General features: G+C 42.1%; 1 protein-coding gene across 4 annotated transcripts in view; it reads right to left on the bottom strand.

Moving 5' to 3' along the window:
• casz1 (castor zinc finger 1) overlaps positions 1–19,509 on the bottom strand; it is a 101,335-nt gene that overhangs the window by 67,405 nt on the left and 14,421 nt on the right. For 2 of the 4 annotated variants that reach the window (XM_057856727.1, XM_057856742.1), the window contains exon 1: positions 1,856–2,036. The exons of 1 other annotated variant lie outside the window; for it this stretch is intronic. In XM_057856727.1, the coding sequence (XP_057712710.1) occupies positions 1,856–1,934 (79 nt within the window). In that variant the 5' untranslated portion in view covers positions 1,935–2,036. Of the gene's footprint in view, positions 1–1,855; positions 2,038–19,509 lie in introns of those variants that run through there. One more of the 4 variants, XR_009066913.1, reaches the window with a different exon arrangement.

Raw genomic sequence — 19,509 nt, 5'->3', positions numbered from 1 at the left:
AACAATTATTACTTAAAAAGGCTATATTTTTGCATTAACTTAAAAGGCTCTATCTTTTTTCTTCCCCTTCAGCCTGTGCGGCCTCACTTACCCTAAGTATCTTCATAAATCACCAGTTACTGTTAACATCTACTCCACAATTCAGTCATCAATCTCCTACCAGGTCAGAGTGAAAACAGAGGGGGAAATGTCTGCTTAGTACAATGTCTCTCTGGTGAATGCAGCTACCACCACCCACTGCTCAAACACACACACAAAGTTAAATAACAAACACACGCGCTGGCGCACAGCAACCAGAGCGGCCCTGTGGGACACGGGGAGGGGTTTCAAGATCGTCATGGTAACACGATCCAAATTCGATTCTGACTTCACCTTTCACTCAGGAAGCTGTTCACTCAGTTTTATTTATTTACTTATTTATTTAACAACACAAATAAAACGAGAGCTCAAAAGTTCACCGACTATAGTCTGCCCCTCATTTTGACCTACGTGCTTCGTGGTGTGGCGGCAGGCCGATGCAGACACTGACAGGGCCGCCGCATGTAAATCTGTGTTTACGCTCAGAGATGCCGTGGTTATGTAAGCAAAAGAAAATACAATTTTACGCAAAAAGGATTCTCTCGTCTTTGAAACCATCAGGACAGGACTCTTGAGCTCCAGACAGTGTTTACACGTGCAGAGTGGAAAATCCCTCAGATGATAAACCTCTCCATCACAACATCTGCGTTTCAACCGCCAAATCAATCTCCACACTGCAAATTATTTCAATGTCACGTCCGAGAAAAAAAAAAAAGACACATCTGTACTTGACATTAGACCAGCAGGATTTAAAGGTGCTTTTGAATCATTTCCCTTTTTAGCAAGCAACGGTGTACTTAGACCATGTATTGATGTAGCCTTTAATCATTGCCACTGCTTGAATAGGGGCTTCATAAAATATCAAATGCATTTGCAATAAAGTCTAATAATATATAATTAGTGGCTGACGGAGTGGTTTACTTGAACGGAAACCCAGCATATTAAAGATGAAGAAAACTCCTACAAAAGCACAATAAAGGTAATTTGCTGTATTGCAGCACCATGTTAAACTGGATTGTGGTTGTCTAAATTTCAAATGAAATTACTTTTACCTGCCCTTTCTTAATGCAGACACTGCATTGCATTTTTCATTTGTAATCGTTAAAAGTTATCAATTCGTTTCATTTTCATTTCTGTCCAACTTGTTTCTTGTTCAGTTTGGAGTTACACTTAAGTCTTCTTATTTCGTCTGTATGTCTAGGTAATCATAAACTTCCGTTAAAAAGGCGTAAAAGTTGTCGTTTTGTTGACTTCTTTCTTAGGTCTGTGCTGCTCTCTTGGTCAGGCCATGCTAGAGAATTTGGAGTCAATGAATCAATTCTAAATGAAAAACAAAACATAACTACGTTTTTTTTCACCAACATAATTAAAATGCAAAAAAAAAAAAAAAAGTTACATCAGTTTTTTTTTTTTTTTTTTTTTAAACCTGTGGCTCAAACAGAACAAGAGTTAAAAAGCAGAACAATAACTTTTCAACAGTAAAAAAAAGTTAGTTCCTTTTCAGCAAGGGAAAACTTTTATCAAAGTTCTGGATTCAAGTCAAACTTGAAGGTATAGTGCAACATATTCACCATGAAAAGAGTATATAATAATGACAAACTAAACTACGACACCTGTTCTTTCCAAACTTTGACGCCATCATCAACAGCTGCAACTAGTAGCGAGGCGGTTCACCTCGAGGTAGCACTGTGTGTGTTTTGTCTGTGAGGGGAGGGAGGGGCAGAGGGTCGGGAATGGTGTGTGTATGTATGTGTGAGTAGGTGAGTGAGAGTCTTACCTGGCAGCAGACCGCCCTCCGCGCTCTGCCTCACCTCTCCCTCCTGCCCTGGAAGGATTCTCTCCACAAAACAAGGCATTTTCTCCCCAACTGTTTAGCGCCGGGGCTCTGCTCTCTCACTCCCTCCCTCTCTCCTTCACACTCTTCTCCTCTTTCCCACTCCGTGCTCCTCATCCTCCTCCTACTTCTCCTCTCTCACTGTCTGTCCCCACTCCCCCTCCTCCTCTTCCGAGCACAGATGTCGAAGCTGTGCAAGTTTACCCACTTTACCAGTAGGGGTCCTTCATCGCCCTTTCCCACCCCACAGACACAAGTGGAAAGGCACACATTCACACACACTCAGAGGCAGAGTGAGCTACTTAACGGACGCCCTCTGTCACTGCTACAATGAGAACCATGCGCTGAGCAGCACGACTGTAGTGTGTTTGTGTATTGGGGGTGCGTGTGTGAGCAAGAGACAGGTGTAAAGAGGGTGATTTGCACAGGGAGCTGGCCCTGGGCCCTTTCCAGTCCTGTTCGACCTGGTTCTGTCTTGGCTTCTGGCCCCTCAAGTGTGTGGTACTGTTGTAGTCTGTTCTCTCTTTCTCACTCTCTCAATCACATGTACACACTCACGCACAGTGGCTGAGTTACAGTGAAACACCAGCTGCTGGGAGTGGGGGGTCTCGACACACAAATATCAACTCAAACACAACACAGGCTATCAACTGTTTTGTGCTGCTGTTAACAGTGATAACACATGCTTTGTGCCTTAATGTGTGTGTGCACATTTATGTGCATACGTACACAAACACACCACAGGTGTTTGCTGGCTCTCGAATTTCAGCTCTATCAAGCATTTTTTTTTTTTTTTTTGGAGAGAGAGACAGAAAAAAAAAGAAAACTGCTCATTGACACCGCCGTGTTAGATTTGAAGGCTCTCAGCTAGTCTGCTGTGGGGAATTTCTAGTTTCTCTCTTACTTGAGGGTCACTTTTCACATTGTAATATCAATACTTGAGGATATGAGCTGTCCCGCTGAAGAGTGTCATCTCTTGTGTTTGTCTTCGAATATGAGCAAAATCCCCAGGGGATAATAAGTTAGAATGTGACTGTCAAAAGTCTAAACAAGCCTGAGTTTGCTGCATCTTGTTAACGGCAAATTTAACGTGTTTGCTTTAAAAACATCACGCAGGAGAAAGAACAAAATGATTGTTTAAGACTTGACAAAGGGGTGCAATGTCCCATTAGCAAGAGAATTGCATAGCACATTTGTCAGATTCTGGTGTGGAGATAAGGAAATTCTGAGATAAACATGTTGGAACTTTATCCTGCTGATATTATTAATTCATTTTGATCAAATATTGCTCAACATGTAAAGATGTTTTATAACGCATAAAGTGCTGATCGCATCAGGTTGCCTCAGCATTACAGTATCAGAAGTGTCATTATCAGGTCAAAGTTTGTGTGAGGACTTGTTTTTTCCTATTTATTGCTGCCAGGAACAGGATAAGGGTATCTGTCAAGTTGTGATATCCTGGACGTGCTATCATTTGAACAAAGGGTGGCTCACCTTTATTTGAATCAAACAAAGGCCTCTAATGACACAAAAATTGTGAGTACTGGTTGACAGATGAGGTTCAACGCCCTGTCAGACGACTTTCTAAACAGTGACAAAGTGTCATAGCTCAATGCAAAAAAGGATGTGAAAACAGCAGGACACGGATGTTGAATGAAGTCTACATAGTTGCAAATTGTACTTTGGAGGCAGGGCTGGAAACAAACACCTTTTTTGCCAAATGACAGAAAACTTATTACTTCAACAAAAACTATTGCGTGCGTGTTGCTGGAAGAAGAAGGCAGCAGCAGTAATAGGTGATGGAGGAGCAGCACGAGGACAAGTAAAACATACCTTAAATAGACTACAAATGAAGTCACTTAACACCCACTCGCCTCCCTCGCCACCCTCTGCTCTGCGTGTCTTCAACAGAAAAAGCCTGTTTGACTATTTCACACTCAGGTTCATGCTTGTCTTTAGCTTATAAACAGCCATCTCGCTTGTCAGAGTGCAGAAACGGGTGTATTCCCCTTAAATGGCTCCTTTTGACAAATGATCTGTAAATAAAGCCAGATCTTCAACTTCCCGCTGTCTGCCGCTGCCACTCTCTCTGCTCTGATCTTGCGCTTTTCTCCCTCTTCCCCAAAACTCCAAACTCAAGACATGAAGGTCTCAATGTGCCCCATCCCCCTGTTCACGCACACCCTGACACAAAAATACAATCATAGGCGCACATTTACCCCATGCACCCGCCCAACTCCATTCCCCGCGCCTCTATAAAAACACAAATATGCTATAACTCAGCCAGCGCTGCCACATAGCCTCCATCTTGCCCTGCACCGAAGGGGTGTGTGTGCGGTGGTGGGGGGCAGGCCTTTTGGGAAGGTCACCAACAAATGGTTTTCCGATTCACTGCCCCTGAAATAATTTTGTGTATTAAAACCTGAATCTGCACTTTCTGGCCTGAAAGCTTTTCTAATTATTGCGGTGTCCTTGGGACAGACACAGATCCTTCACACGCTGGGGGAAACAAGCTATAGAGCAAGCACTAGAGCCTCAAACACCCCATCGGCTGCCCTCCCTCCACCTCCCCCACCTTCCTCTCCCCGCTTTACAGCCGACCCCCTCCCTCCCCAATCTGTTTTCAAAGCGTGTCTGTCCTTTATTAAATTGTTTTCTTTTCCACATTATCAGTTGCCATGGAGACCCCATCTCTCGGATTATTTGAATTTCATTATATCTATTGATTTGGGAGCATTTCATCTTTTTTATTGTTTTTCTGTCAATTTTCGAAACGAATAACCATCTAATTTGCGTCAGCGCTGATTATGTTCGTCCCTCAATAGAGGTCGGCAGCTGCGCCGGGGAAACAAATCAATGGAAAAACATCATAAAACTCGAAAGTACAATCAACTGGGATATGGGTGACATTCCGTGGTTGCTGAAACGAAGTCATCAAAAAATATATACTTTTTTTTTCCTCCCAGCGCCTTTGCATGTGCATGTAGGGGTGAAGAGAGGAGGACACATGTGCCCGGGTGGATATATTACTATATCACACTATGGAAAATTTCCATACTGATAGCAGCCCCTCCCTGCCAGACTAAAACAAAAAAAAAATGCTTACTGTATCTAAATAATGTATGCAATTTTAGCATTTATATATGAATTTTTTAATAAGCTGCTTGGAGCAAAGTGGCCATTAACAAAACACACAGCTGTCCAATGGGCTAAGCCCAGCAGATCAATTGTGCTTTTTATGACATGATAAAATGCTTTTAAAGCAATTTACGCAAATATTGAAGAAAATAAATGACTTCATGTGCTTCATTTATTCATAAGGACGTGGATTAGAAAGGAAAAATAAAAGTCTTACAATAGCAAGACAGGAGTGATCGTCCCGGTCCTAACTGGAACGGACTTGCTGCCCTCTCCACAAGGACATAAAGTTTCATTACTGATGCACGCAGTCAAAGGCAATTTAGCAAACACAGTGTGCAAAACAAAACATCAGCATATTGCAAGTGTTCTTGTATTTAGCGGACCTTGCATGTTGTTTTCCAATTTTTATTCATTTTTGTGGGGCAGGCTTGTCGGGTGATGGATTCTTCCTCCCCCTGCCTAGTGTCACCCTGACCCAAAGCCAAGGGGAAGAGGAGGAGGAGAAGGAGGCTTTGGTGACAGCTATCTGCTCTTCCTGGCCAGCAGAACCCAGGTGTCAAACATTGGGGCCCTCTCGGCCGAACAAGAGCATGCAGCGCACAGAAACAGCAGGCCCACGGAATATTTCATTTGATCCAATCATTTAGTATTTTTGTGTGGGGCACACACACAAACGCACAGAGTATTGATGGGGCAGAGGGAGGGAGGGAGGGGGTTGGTTGGGTCAGGCAGGGCCATTTGGAGGCTAATCTTGTTTCAAAGCATCCTCTCTTCATGTGCCAACAATGTGCTGCAGCAGCCCCACCAAACGCTGCTGCTGAAGGCCCCATGTTTGCAGCACATGTCAACATTTGACAAAGCATTACTCGTCCCCCCCCACCCCCCCCAACAATATTCTCCAGCGCAGGCCTTTGAAATGAATGCGCTAACAAATGAGCTTTTTATGTTTATTTGTGCGTGGGTGTGTCAGAGGGGAGCGAAAGGCATATCTTCTTTTATAAGGCAACGGTTCTCAACTGAAGAGAACGAGCTTGAATCACAAAAAGAGGAAGCGAGAGGAGAACACATTTTTTCATAGGTGTGATATGGCTGTCTGGGTGCAATACATTGCAGGAACACTGGCGACAGGATAAACACTATTTTAATGCAGTAACTAAGAATCATGAAGCAGCAATTACAGACTTGCCCGAGCTGTGACAAAACTTTAAAGACTCTGTGTTTAGCAATGCTGGTGTTGGACAGTAGGGGTGTGACAAAATATCGAAATGGTGATACAGTATATCGTGATACTTCGCATCCTAAAAGGTAATCAACATGCTCATGCCAAGAATCGAGATATCGCTTTAAAAGGCGTCAATGTTTAAAAAAGAAAAAAAGGAAAGTAAAGGCTGCTACCAAAATCTTCCATGAGAATACTACTGTAATTTCCGGACTACAAGCCGCTACTTTTCCCCCTCATTTTGAATCCCGCGGCGTATGCAATGATGCGGCCAATTTATCAATTTTTCTAACGGCCGCCAGGAGCGCTCGAGCATAAAATGTAAGCGTAAGACACGTGGAATATATGTGTCGAGGAAGACGCTAGTGTGCACTCTTACCCGCATTTTAACTTTGTGCTTTGTGCTCGAATAAAAGTAGCAGACCCTCATCTTTGTGCATTAGTAAAATTAGCAAACCCGCATCATGGAAAATGCTAGAAGAAATGGATATGACGTGCCGAGTTGAATTTAAGGCTTGGATGAGAGATCGTTTACCAAAAATGGCCGCACGCGAAGAGCAACTTTTGCACAAGTCTGACAGCGTGGAGCAGTGAAAAAAAAAACACCACCACCAACGGGTTTCAAAAAGCCGGTCTGCTGCGTGACGAAGAGGATGACACATGCTCAGGAGTGAGTTGAGGAGTCAGCTGATTGCCGTTTTGCTGGAGCTCTTTGGAAAGAAAAGTTAAGGTATTGTAACATTGACAAAGAGTCACCCGCTTAGTTAGGTTGCAATTCTTTATTTTGGAAACTCGTGGAAAAATGCACGAATGCTGTCTGCAGCAGCCGAGGCGCACCCCCCCCCACCCCCCCACAACAACAGGAAGGCATGTCTCTCGCTCTTCCGCACCTCCCTTACTCCCGTAAGTCACGCGCTACAGTATATTTATAACCCGATTCGTTAAAGTATGTTATTAAAACTCAGAAAGCTCTGTGTATTTCTTCATAAATATTTCATGCTACTATGTGGGCACACACGGCTTATAAACAGGAGAGGCTTATGTATGTACAAAATGGTTTTTCCTTTAAAAATGTACTGGGTGAGGCTTGTAATCAGGGGCGCTCAATAGTCTGGAAATTATGGTAGTCACGTTAGCTCACTGGCTGACATTAACAGCGCTAAACGCCCAATCCATTTAGACAGGGAGGGGCCAATGAATATTTGTTCATTCGAAACAAGTGCATTCATAGACAGTCTTTCCGATTTTCGGGGCATTTACAGGTCAATTTCTGTTCATTTTAGGGCAAACAGGTCACTTCCAGTTGAGTTTGAGTCTTATTCACTCCCGGGTCATTTCCTGTTCAATAACCCAAAATCAACAGGAAGTGACCCATAAAGTGCCCCAAAATCAACAGGGGGTGACTGAAAATCAACCGGTAATGACCTGAAACAGCCCAAAATGACCTTGTTGCCTGGCACTGGCTGCCACTAACGGCCATAGAAGTGGGAGGGGCCCGTTTGAAGTGGGAGGGGCTCATGTGCTGCCACCCTCCCAATGGATTAAACGTCTACTAAAGATAAACTTACAGCAGAAGGATGAAGATTTACTTTTTTGTAGAATATCCTAAAATGATTTCCTGACTTATGTATCGATAATCGTTGTATCGCCATATCATATGATCATCGTTACCGTGAGCTTCTTATTGCAAACAGTATCCTATCGTGAAGTACCAAGATGTTCCCACCCCTAGTGGACAGGGTTTGTCAGTGCCCCTCTAGAACAAATAGAGAACAAATATATAAGAACTTAAGAGGCAATATAAGAAGTGAGCAGCGCTACTTTCAACAAGCATGTTTATAATACTCATTTTTTCTTATGTGGACACAGTGTTTTGTGTATTATAGTTGAGGGCATGATTTGGGGAAGTTGGGTTCTTTGGTTTTAAAGTTTTAAAGTTTTTTCAGTTTGGGATTCTCACTCCTCAAAGTGACGAACACACCCAAACAGAACATTACCGCATGTTTGTGGAAACTTGCGTTTTACAACTGTGGCCTTGCACTGAATTTAAGAAAACTGATGCGATGACAGGTTTGCTCAGCTCATCTTCCGTTTGGGGATGTTGTGTTTTCATGTCACATAATAGGCTGACTTCTGCGTCAGAGAGGAGGAACGCGCAAACTTTCTCCTCATCCGGTCAGGCGCAGTAAAACCTGTCGATGTCAAAGCATCTAAAAAGCACAATTACAGAGGACCTCGACTGAATAATTTAAAGAGTATAATTATTGACCTCTATCTGAATTCCTCTGAAAGCAACATTAAGATATAGAAAAGCACTGGAGGTGGAAGTGGAACTAGGGGAAGTGTGTCTCCCCAGGCCTCCTTAATGCACTCTCCTGCTGTACTCCGACTTCCTGTGGACCCCTAATGTGCCCGCTGCTTGTTGGCCTGATGAAGACTGCAGTTAATGAGGCCCCTGTTTCTGAAATGAAGAATCGCTAAAACCATCAACATGCATTACTATCAAGCTGCCAGCCCCCACAAAACCATGCGTTTTGCATGTCTGCAAACACACTCACACACGATACAAATTGCCACTGCTTCCGCACCTATAGCCTCTTCCTTCATTTTAGTATCACCATGGGTTTTGATAAACTGTACTAGACTTAGAAGGAGGGGTTGCACGAAAGGGTGGACTCTCCTTTTTCTTTTCTTTTCTTTTTTTCTTTTTTTCTTTTTTTTTTGAGGGGGCTCTGTGAGGGTTAACTGTCCCTCAGGGGGCTATCAGTGAACTGGACAGCCGTCACTGCTGGTGTCCCCGGTTCCTAATTGACAACCCGGCTCTGACAGATTAACAGCCAGTCACGAGGAATCCATGGCTCAGGACACAATTAAAATAATCACTTTCTAAAAATTTCCCTGTATATGTGTGTAGAATGTAGATAAAGTACCAACTTTGTGTGTGTGGTTTTGCCTGTGCACGTATGTGTGTCGTGGGGGGTCGGTGGGAGCAGGCAGCAGACTTGGGGGAGGATATAGTGAGATGAGACCTTTTTAATTAAAAGAAAATATTTGTGTTTGCATACTATCGGGGTTGGATCCTGGGACAATTCTAAAAAAACTTGTCGTTGAATAGCTTGATTCTGATATTTCAAATCCTTGTTGCATATTTGCATTTTTAATATCGCAATTAAGGTGCAAGATTTTAGAGTGAAGCCATAAAACTACAATGTTCTCTCCATACTGGAGCTTAGAGAAAGTACGCTATTTTCTCCCTTGATTATTTTCCCATTATGCACAACTTAAAGAGTTTTTCAAGAGGATCGAGGTTGTCTATTGTGTTTCAACCCGAATGGATAGAGGGCACTGAAATAATTAGGCGACTTCTGCAACATCCTGAATGCCAAGGACAGGTGGATTAAAGTATTAAAACAATCGCATTTCGGTCTTGAAATAGTCCTGTGCACAACTCAGCAGTGCGCATATCCGTTCATGTTCAGCTGGGAGCTCCGTAACGCCACAGGAGAGGGGTAGAGGGGGGGAAAAAGACCAATCCCATTAGCTACGTACATGCATCTCAGCAGACCTGCAGGAAACGTGAGCAAATCTCAGTGATGATTATGCCCCTGAGCTCTTGCGTGAAAATACATTATTGAGAGTCTGTCCCAATTTGGGTATGCTCTGTGCTTTATAAATGCAGTGTTTCAAACATGCAACAGTGTGTTCACTGTCATCAATTGAAGCCGAGAAGAACAACATGACCGAGCATTAGGACAAATCTTGACAGGGCTCTTAAATTAAAAGGTAATAGGAAGAAATAGGGAGGGGGAAAAAAAGAGACTCACTGAGATCCAAAGAAAAGTATTGAAACTTCAGCCATTGATTTGACAAAAAAAAAAAAAAAGTTTAAACATGTTAATTTTTTTTTTTTGGGGTCGTTTTCAGTAAGCAGAATTAAATCGCATGATTAAGAGAAATGTGTCTTAGAGTCACCTTGAATATTACAAACATCCCTCAACTGGATTTAGTACAGTAACTGCACTTCAACACCAATAAAAAAAACATTGCAATCAGTCTCATAGTGTTATTATAATATAACTAGAGATATCCCGATCGATTGGGATGCTCGATTGGGATGATTGATCGGGTCCGATCACGTCATTTTCAAAGTATCGGAATCGGCAAAAAATATCGGACATGCCTTTTTTTAATATACAGTGGGGAGAACAAGTATTTGATACACTGCCAATGGGTTTTCCCATTGTGAGTGTATCAAATACTTGTTCTCCCCACTGTATATATATGTATGTATATATATATACACACACATATGTGTACACACATATATATATATATATATATATATACACACACACATATGTGTACACACACATATATATATATATATATATATATATATATATATATATATATATATATATTTTTTTTTTTTTAAATTAAATCGTTTTCTAATTGTATTTAACGTTACAGACATAATATGTTACACTCATCCAGAGTCTTTAGTTTAGGTTTAAGGTAGGGTTATCAAATTTATCCCGTTAACGCCGGTAATTAAAAAAAAAAAAAAAATCACGTTAAAATATTTAACGCAATTAACTCATGTGCTGCACGACCCACTCACGCATTGTCGCGTTCAATCTGTAATGGCATCGTTTTACCTATATATAGAGCTAAAAGGCAGCATAAAATGAGTAGAGTGAATTTTGGCAGCCTTTGGAGCCTTTTTTTAATTGGCTAAAGCCTTACAATCCCTCTCCCTACAATTAGAAATATAGTGGGAAGCAATGTGGGGAAGAAAGGTAGTAATTGATCTTTTTCTTAACACCCTATGTTATTTCTCAACGCAGAGAAGATATATCAATTGATACCACTACGCACAATCATGGTTGCACTTCCCATCATGCATTTGGGCAGAACAGTTAAATGGCTACAGTATCATTTACTGAAAGCTCAACAAATACACTAGATGGCAATATTTAGTCACAATACACACAGTCACATTTATCCTTTAAGAATTACAAGTCTTTCGATCCGTGGATCCCTCTCACAGAAAGAATGTTAATAATGTAAATACCATCTTTATTGTCATAATAAACAAATACAGTACTTATGTACTGTATGTTGAATGTATATATTCGTCCGAGTTTAATTCATTTTTTTCTTAATGCATTGCCAAAATGTATATGATCGGGAAAAATTATCGGAAATGATTGGAATTGAATCGGGAGCAAAAAAAAAAGCAATCGGATCGGAAAATATCGGTATCGGCAGATACTTAAACTAAAACGATCGGGATCGGATCGGGAGCAAAAAAACATGATCGGAATAACCCTAAATATAACCATTATAATTGGGGTGGGGGGGATTTGTTTATTTCAAATTATCACTTAAATTTTAGTATAAATGACGTTGTGACCAATGAAGATTGGATCTGTTCAAATGTAATACATTGCTGTCATTTATATGCTTTTCTGCAGGTATGCTCTCGAATGTGACAAAATGATTAAGTTTAGCTTATTGATGAAGAGTGAGTCTATTAGCCCACCTGCTGCCATTCTGCAGCCACCATATTACACACCAGGAAGTTATCCTCCTTCTGGAAAGAGACCAGGAGAGCAGTTAAGCGCGGCCTGCACCGCTACCACTGAAGTCACTAAAACCATTCGCGCACTGCCCCCATTGGTGGAAAAGGAGCCAGCACGACAGCGCAAACTGGAAGAACCAGAAAACGATGCCCTTTAGTGGCTTAACGAGCTCTGACAGCTGACAAATTCTTGACAAATTGGGGTTACTTAAAGGAAAAGTAGCTCAACTTTTGTTAAGGCTTTGGCTTGCAAGATGTTCACAAGCCACTGTCCACCGCAGCATCACAGGGATTAAAGGGACGAGGCCATCTGTTGCCAGAATAAGCAGGAACCCTTTTATGTGTCTGTAAGCACTTTGTGTTGGTGTGTGTGGCTAATATAAAATACATCGTGGTTGTGAACTTTAGGGCAGAAGAGTCAAATCCAAGTTTAAAGTCCTCACTGTATCATCCATTTTTATGCTACAACGGCAAATGCAAGTAGTTGGGAATCACAATTTGGCTACTTATTCATGAAAAGAAAGGCATCGCAACTTTCAGGGAACACAACCCTGTCACGCTCTCACCTCTAATTTTTTTTTGCACGGTTCCACCTTGGAACATGTTCTCCCGAGTAGCGTAAGCCGCCCAGTGCTCGACCCACTTCCGACACATATTTTCAGCGCTCTAATTGTCGTTTAATCACATATCAACCTGTCACTTAAAGACCCCGTTCGCAAGGGGGAACATTTGCATATGTTGTAAAACTAATTTCTATTTGAAAGCTCCAGTGCTTGTGAAAGTGGGCGCTCCAGCTCACTCTCTCTATATAGCTCTCTCTCTCTTACTTTCACACCCGTGCAGACACAGTTAAGTAGAAGAGAGAGACAAAGGCAGTCTCATAAAAGCCGATGGCATCTCACCTTCATAGCACCATACCTGATATTTTCAATTTAGGTGAATATTTCTCACATTTGTTAACAGCGTGCAATGACACATAACGTGTAAGAACAGGGACAACCACAAAAGTGATACGGAGACTACTGGGGCGGGCCTACGTAAAGGTGACAGTGAAAGAAAGTATAGCAGAGTAAATTAAGAGTCAATAATGTATCACTTTCACAAAAGCTACTTCCATTTGTTCGCACACAGATAAAGAAATGTCGCCTCTTTTTCCTGTCATGCGTACATTACATTTACATTATCACCCTCATATATCGAGCAGCCATGTTCCGCATGACTGGTTGAATCAAAGGGGTAGGGGTGGGGGTTGATTGGGAGTGAGAATCATGTTTTTTTGCGGGGACCGAGGAATGCCAGTCCTCAAGAGATCTCCTACTCTAATTACAGAGCAGGGGAAAGAAAGCTCTTTGTTCCACCTTTTATTATATTAATTGATAAAACAGGACTGGGGTTGGAGGAAGGGATGGGACTTGGGGTGTACAGAAGGTATGGGGGTCTTTCAGGCAACTGAGAGGCTTTGCTAATCCTGTTAAAGGCCCTGATGGTGGCGCTTTGCTTTCCCACAAGCAGTAGAGTCCAGGAGGAGAACAGCGAATGCAGGACAACAGTGCAGTGCAGCTGAGAGTCCCAGCAGTGTTGTCTGGGCCTAGACCTTAATTAACTCTCTCTTCAGGGGGTACTGAGGGCCACACTGAGACCCTGGGCCACAAACAGTAGCTTTAAGAGGAAGTGGCATCTCACCCACAGTGGAATCATTGGAAACCCTGTGGACCTTTAATACGGACCCCATAGAGCTCCAAGCTATATAGATGTCGCAGGACATTAGTGGGGCTATTTTATGGCTGCTTATTAGCTTAACACATATTGCACGAGGAGGCTAGTATTTTGAACACCCACTGAACTGTCGTCAAACAGTGCGAAAATACAGGAAATCCAGAAATATTAGACTTAGAAGTACAGGGACAAGAGTTCTATTTGAGAGGGATTGTCCAATCTTATTTGTCACTGGTTAAGTAGCTGTAACAGGCTTTGTCATGGCAGTAATCTGCTTCTGCTCGTTTGGGGCCAACTTGCAGACAACAATAGTTTGGAAGTGCGGGCACAATGGACCCAAGATACTTGAATAGGTTACAGAGAATTAAGCATGACTATACACACATGCACGCACATATACACAAACACACATACACTAGGGTTAAAGGTGCTAAGACGAGGGCCAAATGTGCCTCATTGAAATGTCCATCTTAACGCCACCCAAGTTCCTCGTCCCTCCCGCCCTGCCCTTCGACAAGCGCGATGCTTTCAAGACTGTCAAAAGCATTTTCTGCAAAGCTGAGGGGACGACAAGGAAAAAAAAAAGAGGGACCTGCCACTGTCACATATTTGTGCGTGCACACACACTTGCGAGCCTGTCAGGTAAATTAGATCTGAAAGCTGACAATTTCTGACCATATTTCCTTGATTATTTCAAACAAATGCACACCAGCCGCTCTAAGGAGATTAAAGTGACATAAAAGTCCCGAGTGGGAGGAGGGAGGGCAGAGAATCCAGGTCACCCCCATTTGTCCCCCTGCCTGACAGCAGCTATATCGCTAACCAATCCAATAAAAGTCCCCCCTACCCCTCCTCCTTTTGCTTTAATTAATTTTACAGCTAGCTTGCTTAATTACTTTCAATCAAAATCCTCTTGCCATCACAAAATTAGAAATGGTTCAACTCCATTAGTCTAAATTCTTCATTTACATACACAAAGACTGTCAGCTCTTGCTAAGCAAACGGCCTGCTGCTTGATGAGATTGTTTTTTTCCTCACTCTCTTGTTCGCACGTAAGCGCCTACAACAGTAGTGTTAATTCCTTTTTTTGAAAGGGAAAAGTAGCATACAATTATTTGATCCCCTTACTGAGGACAACGACTGCCTAATCAGGGTGCAGGTAAGCTGCTGTACACACGATCCGACAAAACGGACAGTTGAGTGTGCGTGTTTGCAACTGTCAGAATTGATTACACACGCCGCTTTGCGTTGAAAGAAAAACGACTGACCTCAAACAATGCAGTGAGAAATATATACCGCATCTGTAATGAAGAACCAGAATTATTAAGGCAATGGCTGGCATCATGTAAATGAAGCCAACTAAAGTTGTTCTGCGGGATTAGCTATTATTTCCAAAGCAATAGACGAGCTGCAGATTGCCCTCGCGCAGAGCCCATAAATCTGGCTCCTTTGCGGGCCCGACTTGCTGCTACTTGGCTCCCGTGTGAAAACTGGCAACGCACAACGGTACAAGCGGTGGGCTGCATTGGGATTGTTGAGAAGGGGTGAGGGCCGGCGCACGGCCCCCTCCGCCTGATCACTCCAACTTGGCACACAGGCAACCTCTCCATCACACACGCTGCCTGAGGCCTGCACATCATCCAGAATTAAGGACATGCAGATAGCGTTTGTGCAATGACCAAAGTGAAAATGCAGGCGTACCAGCACACCACATTGTGCCTTTTTGCATGCACACACTCGCGCATAGATACAGTACATTGCACAAACAGCGCGACTGCCATAATTAGATTGTCAGGATGAGGGCATTAAACTGGTAAAACGCACTCACTACTCTGAAATAAATCGTTGCTAAACCCACACTTGACTATTGCTTTTATTTAACAAGCCTGTGCTGTAAACAGCGATGCTTGATGCTTGTGTTCTGATTAATTTACAGCTGCCGTCCTTTCATGGAGACGGACAAAAATAGAGCACCTTGAATACCAAACAGAGAAGCACGAGTGTCGCTGTCTGGAAACATTTCGTAAAGAATTGCCAACAAGCGACCTGGCCCTTTTAGTCTGCAATCACTGGTTTCCTTTGCCCTCTTTAACCAGTCCCCATTAACACTGTTAATTAGCCAAATCCATCATTCTTGGGGTAAATGAAGACTGCCTCTTTAATTCGATTTAATAGGATCATTTCCCTACTCACGTTCACTTTAGCCCCAGCTGCCCGCCCACTTGTCCCCCACTGTGTCCCACCCCCCTCCCCAATGCATCTTGACTGCCTTGGCCGTGACTTCTATGGTCTGGCCCCCTCCCATCGGTAGAAGAGGAGGGTGATGATGAAGGCTTAATGGCAGCGACGGGCCTACTCGCTGTTGATCTCGCATGTCTCGTCTTGGCTCGGCTGGTGGCGAGCAGCAGTTCTGAGTTCTCATTCCGCCACACACACACATACACACGCACAAACGCAGTACCAGCCCTGCTCACCGGGGCTTAGCTAATCTTGTCACATCAGGACACAGGGGCTGAGTTGAGGCCTTTAGCAACTTCCCCCCGCCCTGTCTTGCGCTACCTCCACGCACCTCCACACTTCGCCACTGCGCCTTAACAGACTTGGCTGACTCAAGCGCTCACTTTAGTTCTTTCCCCCCACTTGTCCGTTTCACAAGGTCACAGGTGGCAAGCACCATCACGCGAGTGGTGAAACAGCTGATGACTCCCAGTGTATCCCTGCTGTGCTACAGCAGTTTAACCTGCTGGTGATGTGTAGCCAAAACAAATGTGGGACGACATTAATTCTTCCAACTTGGAAATTGGTTAGATTTGAGTGATTACAAAAGTACATTTCAAAACAAGTGGCAGATGTGTTTTGAAATACAGTGTACATCTCCCTTAGTGTATTTGAAAAGGGAAAAAAATGACACTTTCGATGATGGCACGCTATGACAAGCACCATCATAGTGTTCCAAGTTGTCATCTAATCTTTACTTTCCTCTACCGTGCTGGATGAATCTAAATATCTGTAGACAACTGCAATGCAACATTGCACTTTTTACATTGGCTGGCAATGTAAAAAGTGCACTATGTACTTTGTATCACTTTATTTAAGCACAGTGGTACCTCTACATGCAAAGTTAACTCATTCCAGGACCTTGTTTGTAAGTCGAAATGGTCATATGTTAAGCAGGATTTTCCCACAAGAATACATTATAATGTATTTAATTCGTTCCACATCCCAAAAACGTACACTAAATCCTTGATAAATACTGCTGGTACTATTAGAAATGGCAATTACACACATAAAACAAACAAACAAACAAACAAACAAACAAACAAAAAAAATATATATATATAAATAAAAATCGGAATAATAGTATAATAATATTAATAACAATAACTCCTGTAATAATGTAACGAAATGGGTTCTAATGTGGCGGACCTTTTTGCTGTACCAGAACGCGCCGCGCACCTGACCTGACAGAGAGAGGGAGCGGTAAGATTGACAGCTTACTTTCACTTTCAATGTTTTCTTCAGAACACAGTCAACTGCGGCGGAGAGTATGCCTTTTGTGTTGGATAAGTTCTGAAATAAATGATAAACACCTGACAAAGCTGGCGATTTCTTTGGCGATGTTATCACAATAATAATTGTCACCTTAACTTATAAAGACTGGCGAACAGTGGTCGGAGGAGGAAGACCATGGAGATGTATTGTTGAGCCAGTTTACGAATGCGCACCCCACACTCATATTTTTTCTATAATTTGCATCATCATGTCAATGGTAAGCATACCTTTTCCTTGTTTCACCACCTGTACCAACCTTTTTGAAACCTGTGTTGATTTCTCTCAAAAGAAAATCCACCGTACGTTCGTCGGCGGTGCTGTCATGTCGTTGTATTTCGAGCATGTCGTCGGATGTAGAAACATACAGCGTGTCAAATTTGACGTCGCCTGTTGAAAAGATCGGGTGTCGAAGCGATCGTATGTGGATGTAACACTGTACATTAAAATTTGGTAGAAAACAAGACTTTTTTTTTTTTTTTTTTTGCTTTTTCATTTATTGTTTTGAAGTTTGGGTATAACAGTTCTACAATGAATTATTCGGTAATAATAATTCATTATAATAATAATAATTTTTAAAAAATGAAATGATGAATGTACTGGACTGTCTCAGAAAATTAGAATACACAATATTCTAATTTTCTGAGACAGTCCTGTATATTGTTCTATGTAAAGGACGTCAGCCAAGGTCGGCCCCCCACATTTTTACCACGCCAAATCTGGTCCCCTTTGCAAAAAGTTTGGACACCCCTGCTTTAAATGGTGGATTAATGTACAGGACTGTCTCAGAAAATTAGAATATTGTGTATTCTAATTTTCTGAGACAGTCCAGTATACTATAATCTATTTAATCAGAGTTAAAACACCATCAGAGCATTATTTGTTGGCTGAGGAGGGGAATCACAATTCTGCTGCCTGATACTGAGGTAACATGAGGTGTCCTTCTAGAAAGTTTAATCTGATCAAAACATTTTCCTTGCAGTATTTATACAATGAAAAAAAATTAAAATAAGGAAAGTTAAAAATCTACTGTATATGAATGTGTATACCGTAATCAACCTATGGAGACAATCTTGGGCCTTATTTCATAATTCACCATGCGAGCAAAATTGGCCCCATTTCAACATAACGCCGCTGACCCCCATGACAAAACACTCATGTCCATATACATAGGCACGCATACTCAAATGCGCACAGTGTTCCTTTTAAAATGTTCCCAGACTTTCATTGTTTAGCTATTTGAGACAGACTCTGGGAGAGTTTCAGATGATTTTAACCATGATTTAATTTGTTTTGTGAAAGGGTGATGTCAGCACAATGGGAGGCAAGCCTCTAAATCCACTACATTCACCCCAAATGCCTAGATGAGATAATCACTGGTGGCGTCTACAAAAACACTTATTATATTTGCCCATCGCCTGGCTGAAGCTGTTAAAACTCATCAGTGTTATTCCACTTTTCTCTCTGGGAAAGAGAGGACAAAAAATAGCTCAACTTAGAGTGAAAACTGTCACCCTGTTTAAAGAAACAGTGCGACATTGTTGTGGCAGAGGGCAGAGTTTATAAATGGAAAAAGACAGAGCGGAGGGCTATTGAGTGTTTATTCAATAGTCATTGTGTTTGCACCCAATACTAATTAAATAAAACACGCACAACTTTCTGACGGACACATTAGCATCTAATACACATTTTCACGTGTATTACAATGTACAATAGGCAAAAAAAGTGTTAAATTGATGACATTGTTTGGGAGACTGAGACATTAAAAAGCAGCAGAGGAAAAAGTTGACAAATGTGAGCCTCATGTAATTTTAAATCCAAGCCCTATTTGCACTGCAGCAGCCCTTGTCAGCTCTAACTACCATTGAAATAGTCGTGTAATGAGTTTATACTAAACAAAGAATGTGTGAACCCAGCAGAGTACTAAAGCATTCATATTACAACAAGCCTACAAAAAGTTCACCACAAAGTTTTAAAATGCAGATAAAATAAAGCGAGACCTATAGTTCATGACAATTCAAGTTTAATTCACAGGTCAGATGGGCCACTCTGCTGGGGCCAAGCCCATGGAGGTACAGGTCAGGATATGGAACACACAAGGTTTTCACCTCCGTACAGGATATCCTCATGGATCAGCAGCCATAGCCATGTTGACCCGCCCTGTTATTAAAGAGGCTAATCTGTTCAACATGTCAATGTTAGCACTTTTAGCTGCGATTAATAAAAGAAGACCCCAGGAGTGCTGCGTGTGCTTTCTCATTGCCCCTGGTTGTTTCTCTTCGGTTTGTGTTTTTACTACCTTTTGCTGTTTGGTTATTCAACATTCCTCTTCCCTATTAGCATAAGCAATGTGAATTATTAACTTTGTTGAAAGAGCTATAATCAGTC

This window comes from Corythoichthys intestinalis, chromosome 2, assembly GCF_030265065.1.
Source record: "Corythoichthys intestinalis isolate RoL2023-P3 chromosome 2, ASM3026506v1, whole genome shotgun sequence".
Taxonomy (NCBI): Eukaryota; Metazoa; Chordata; class Actinopteri; order Syngnathiformes; family Syngnathidae; genus Corythoichthys; species Corythoichthys intestinalis.
This window is presented reverse-complemented; position numbering and strand designations above follow the sequence as displayed.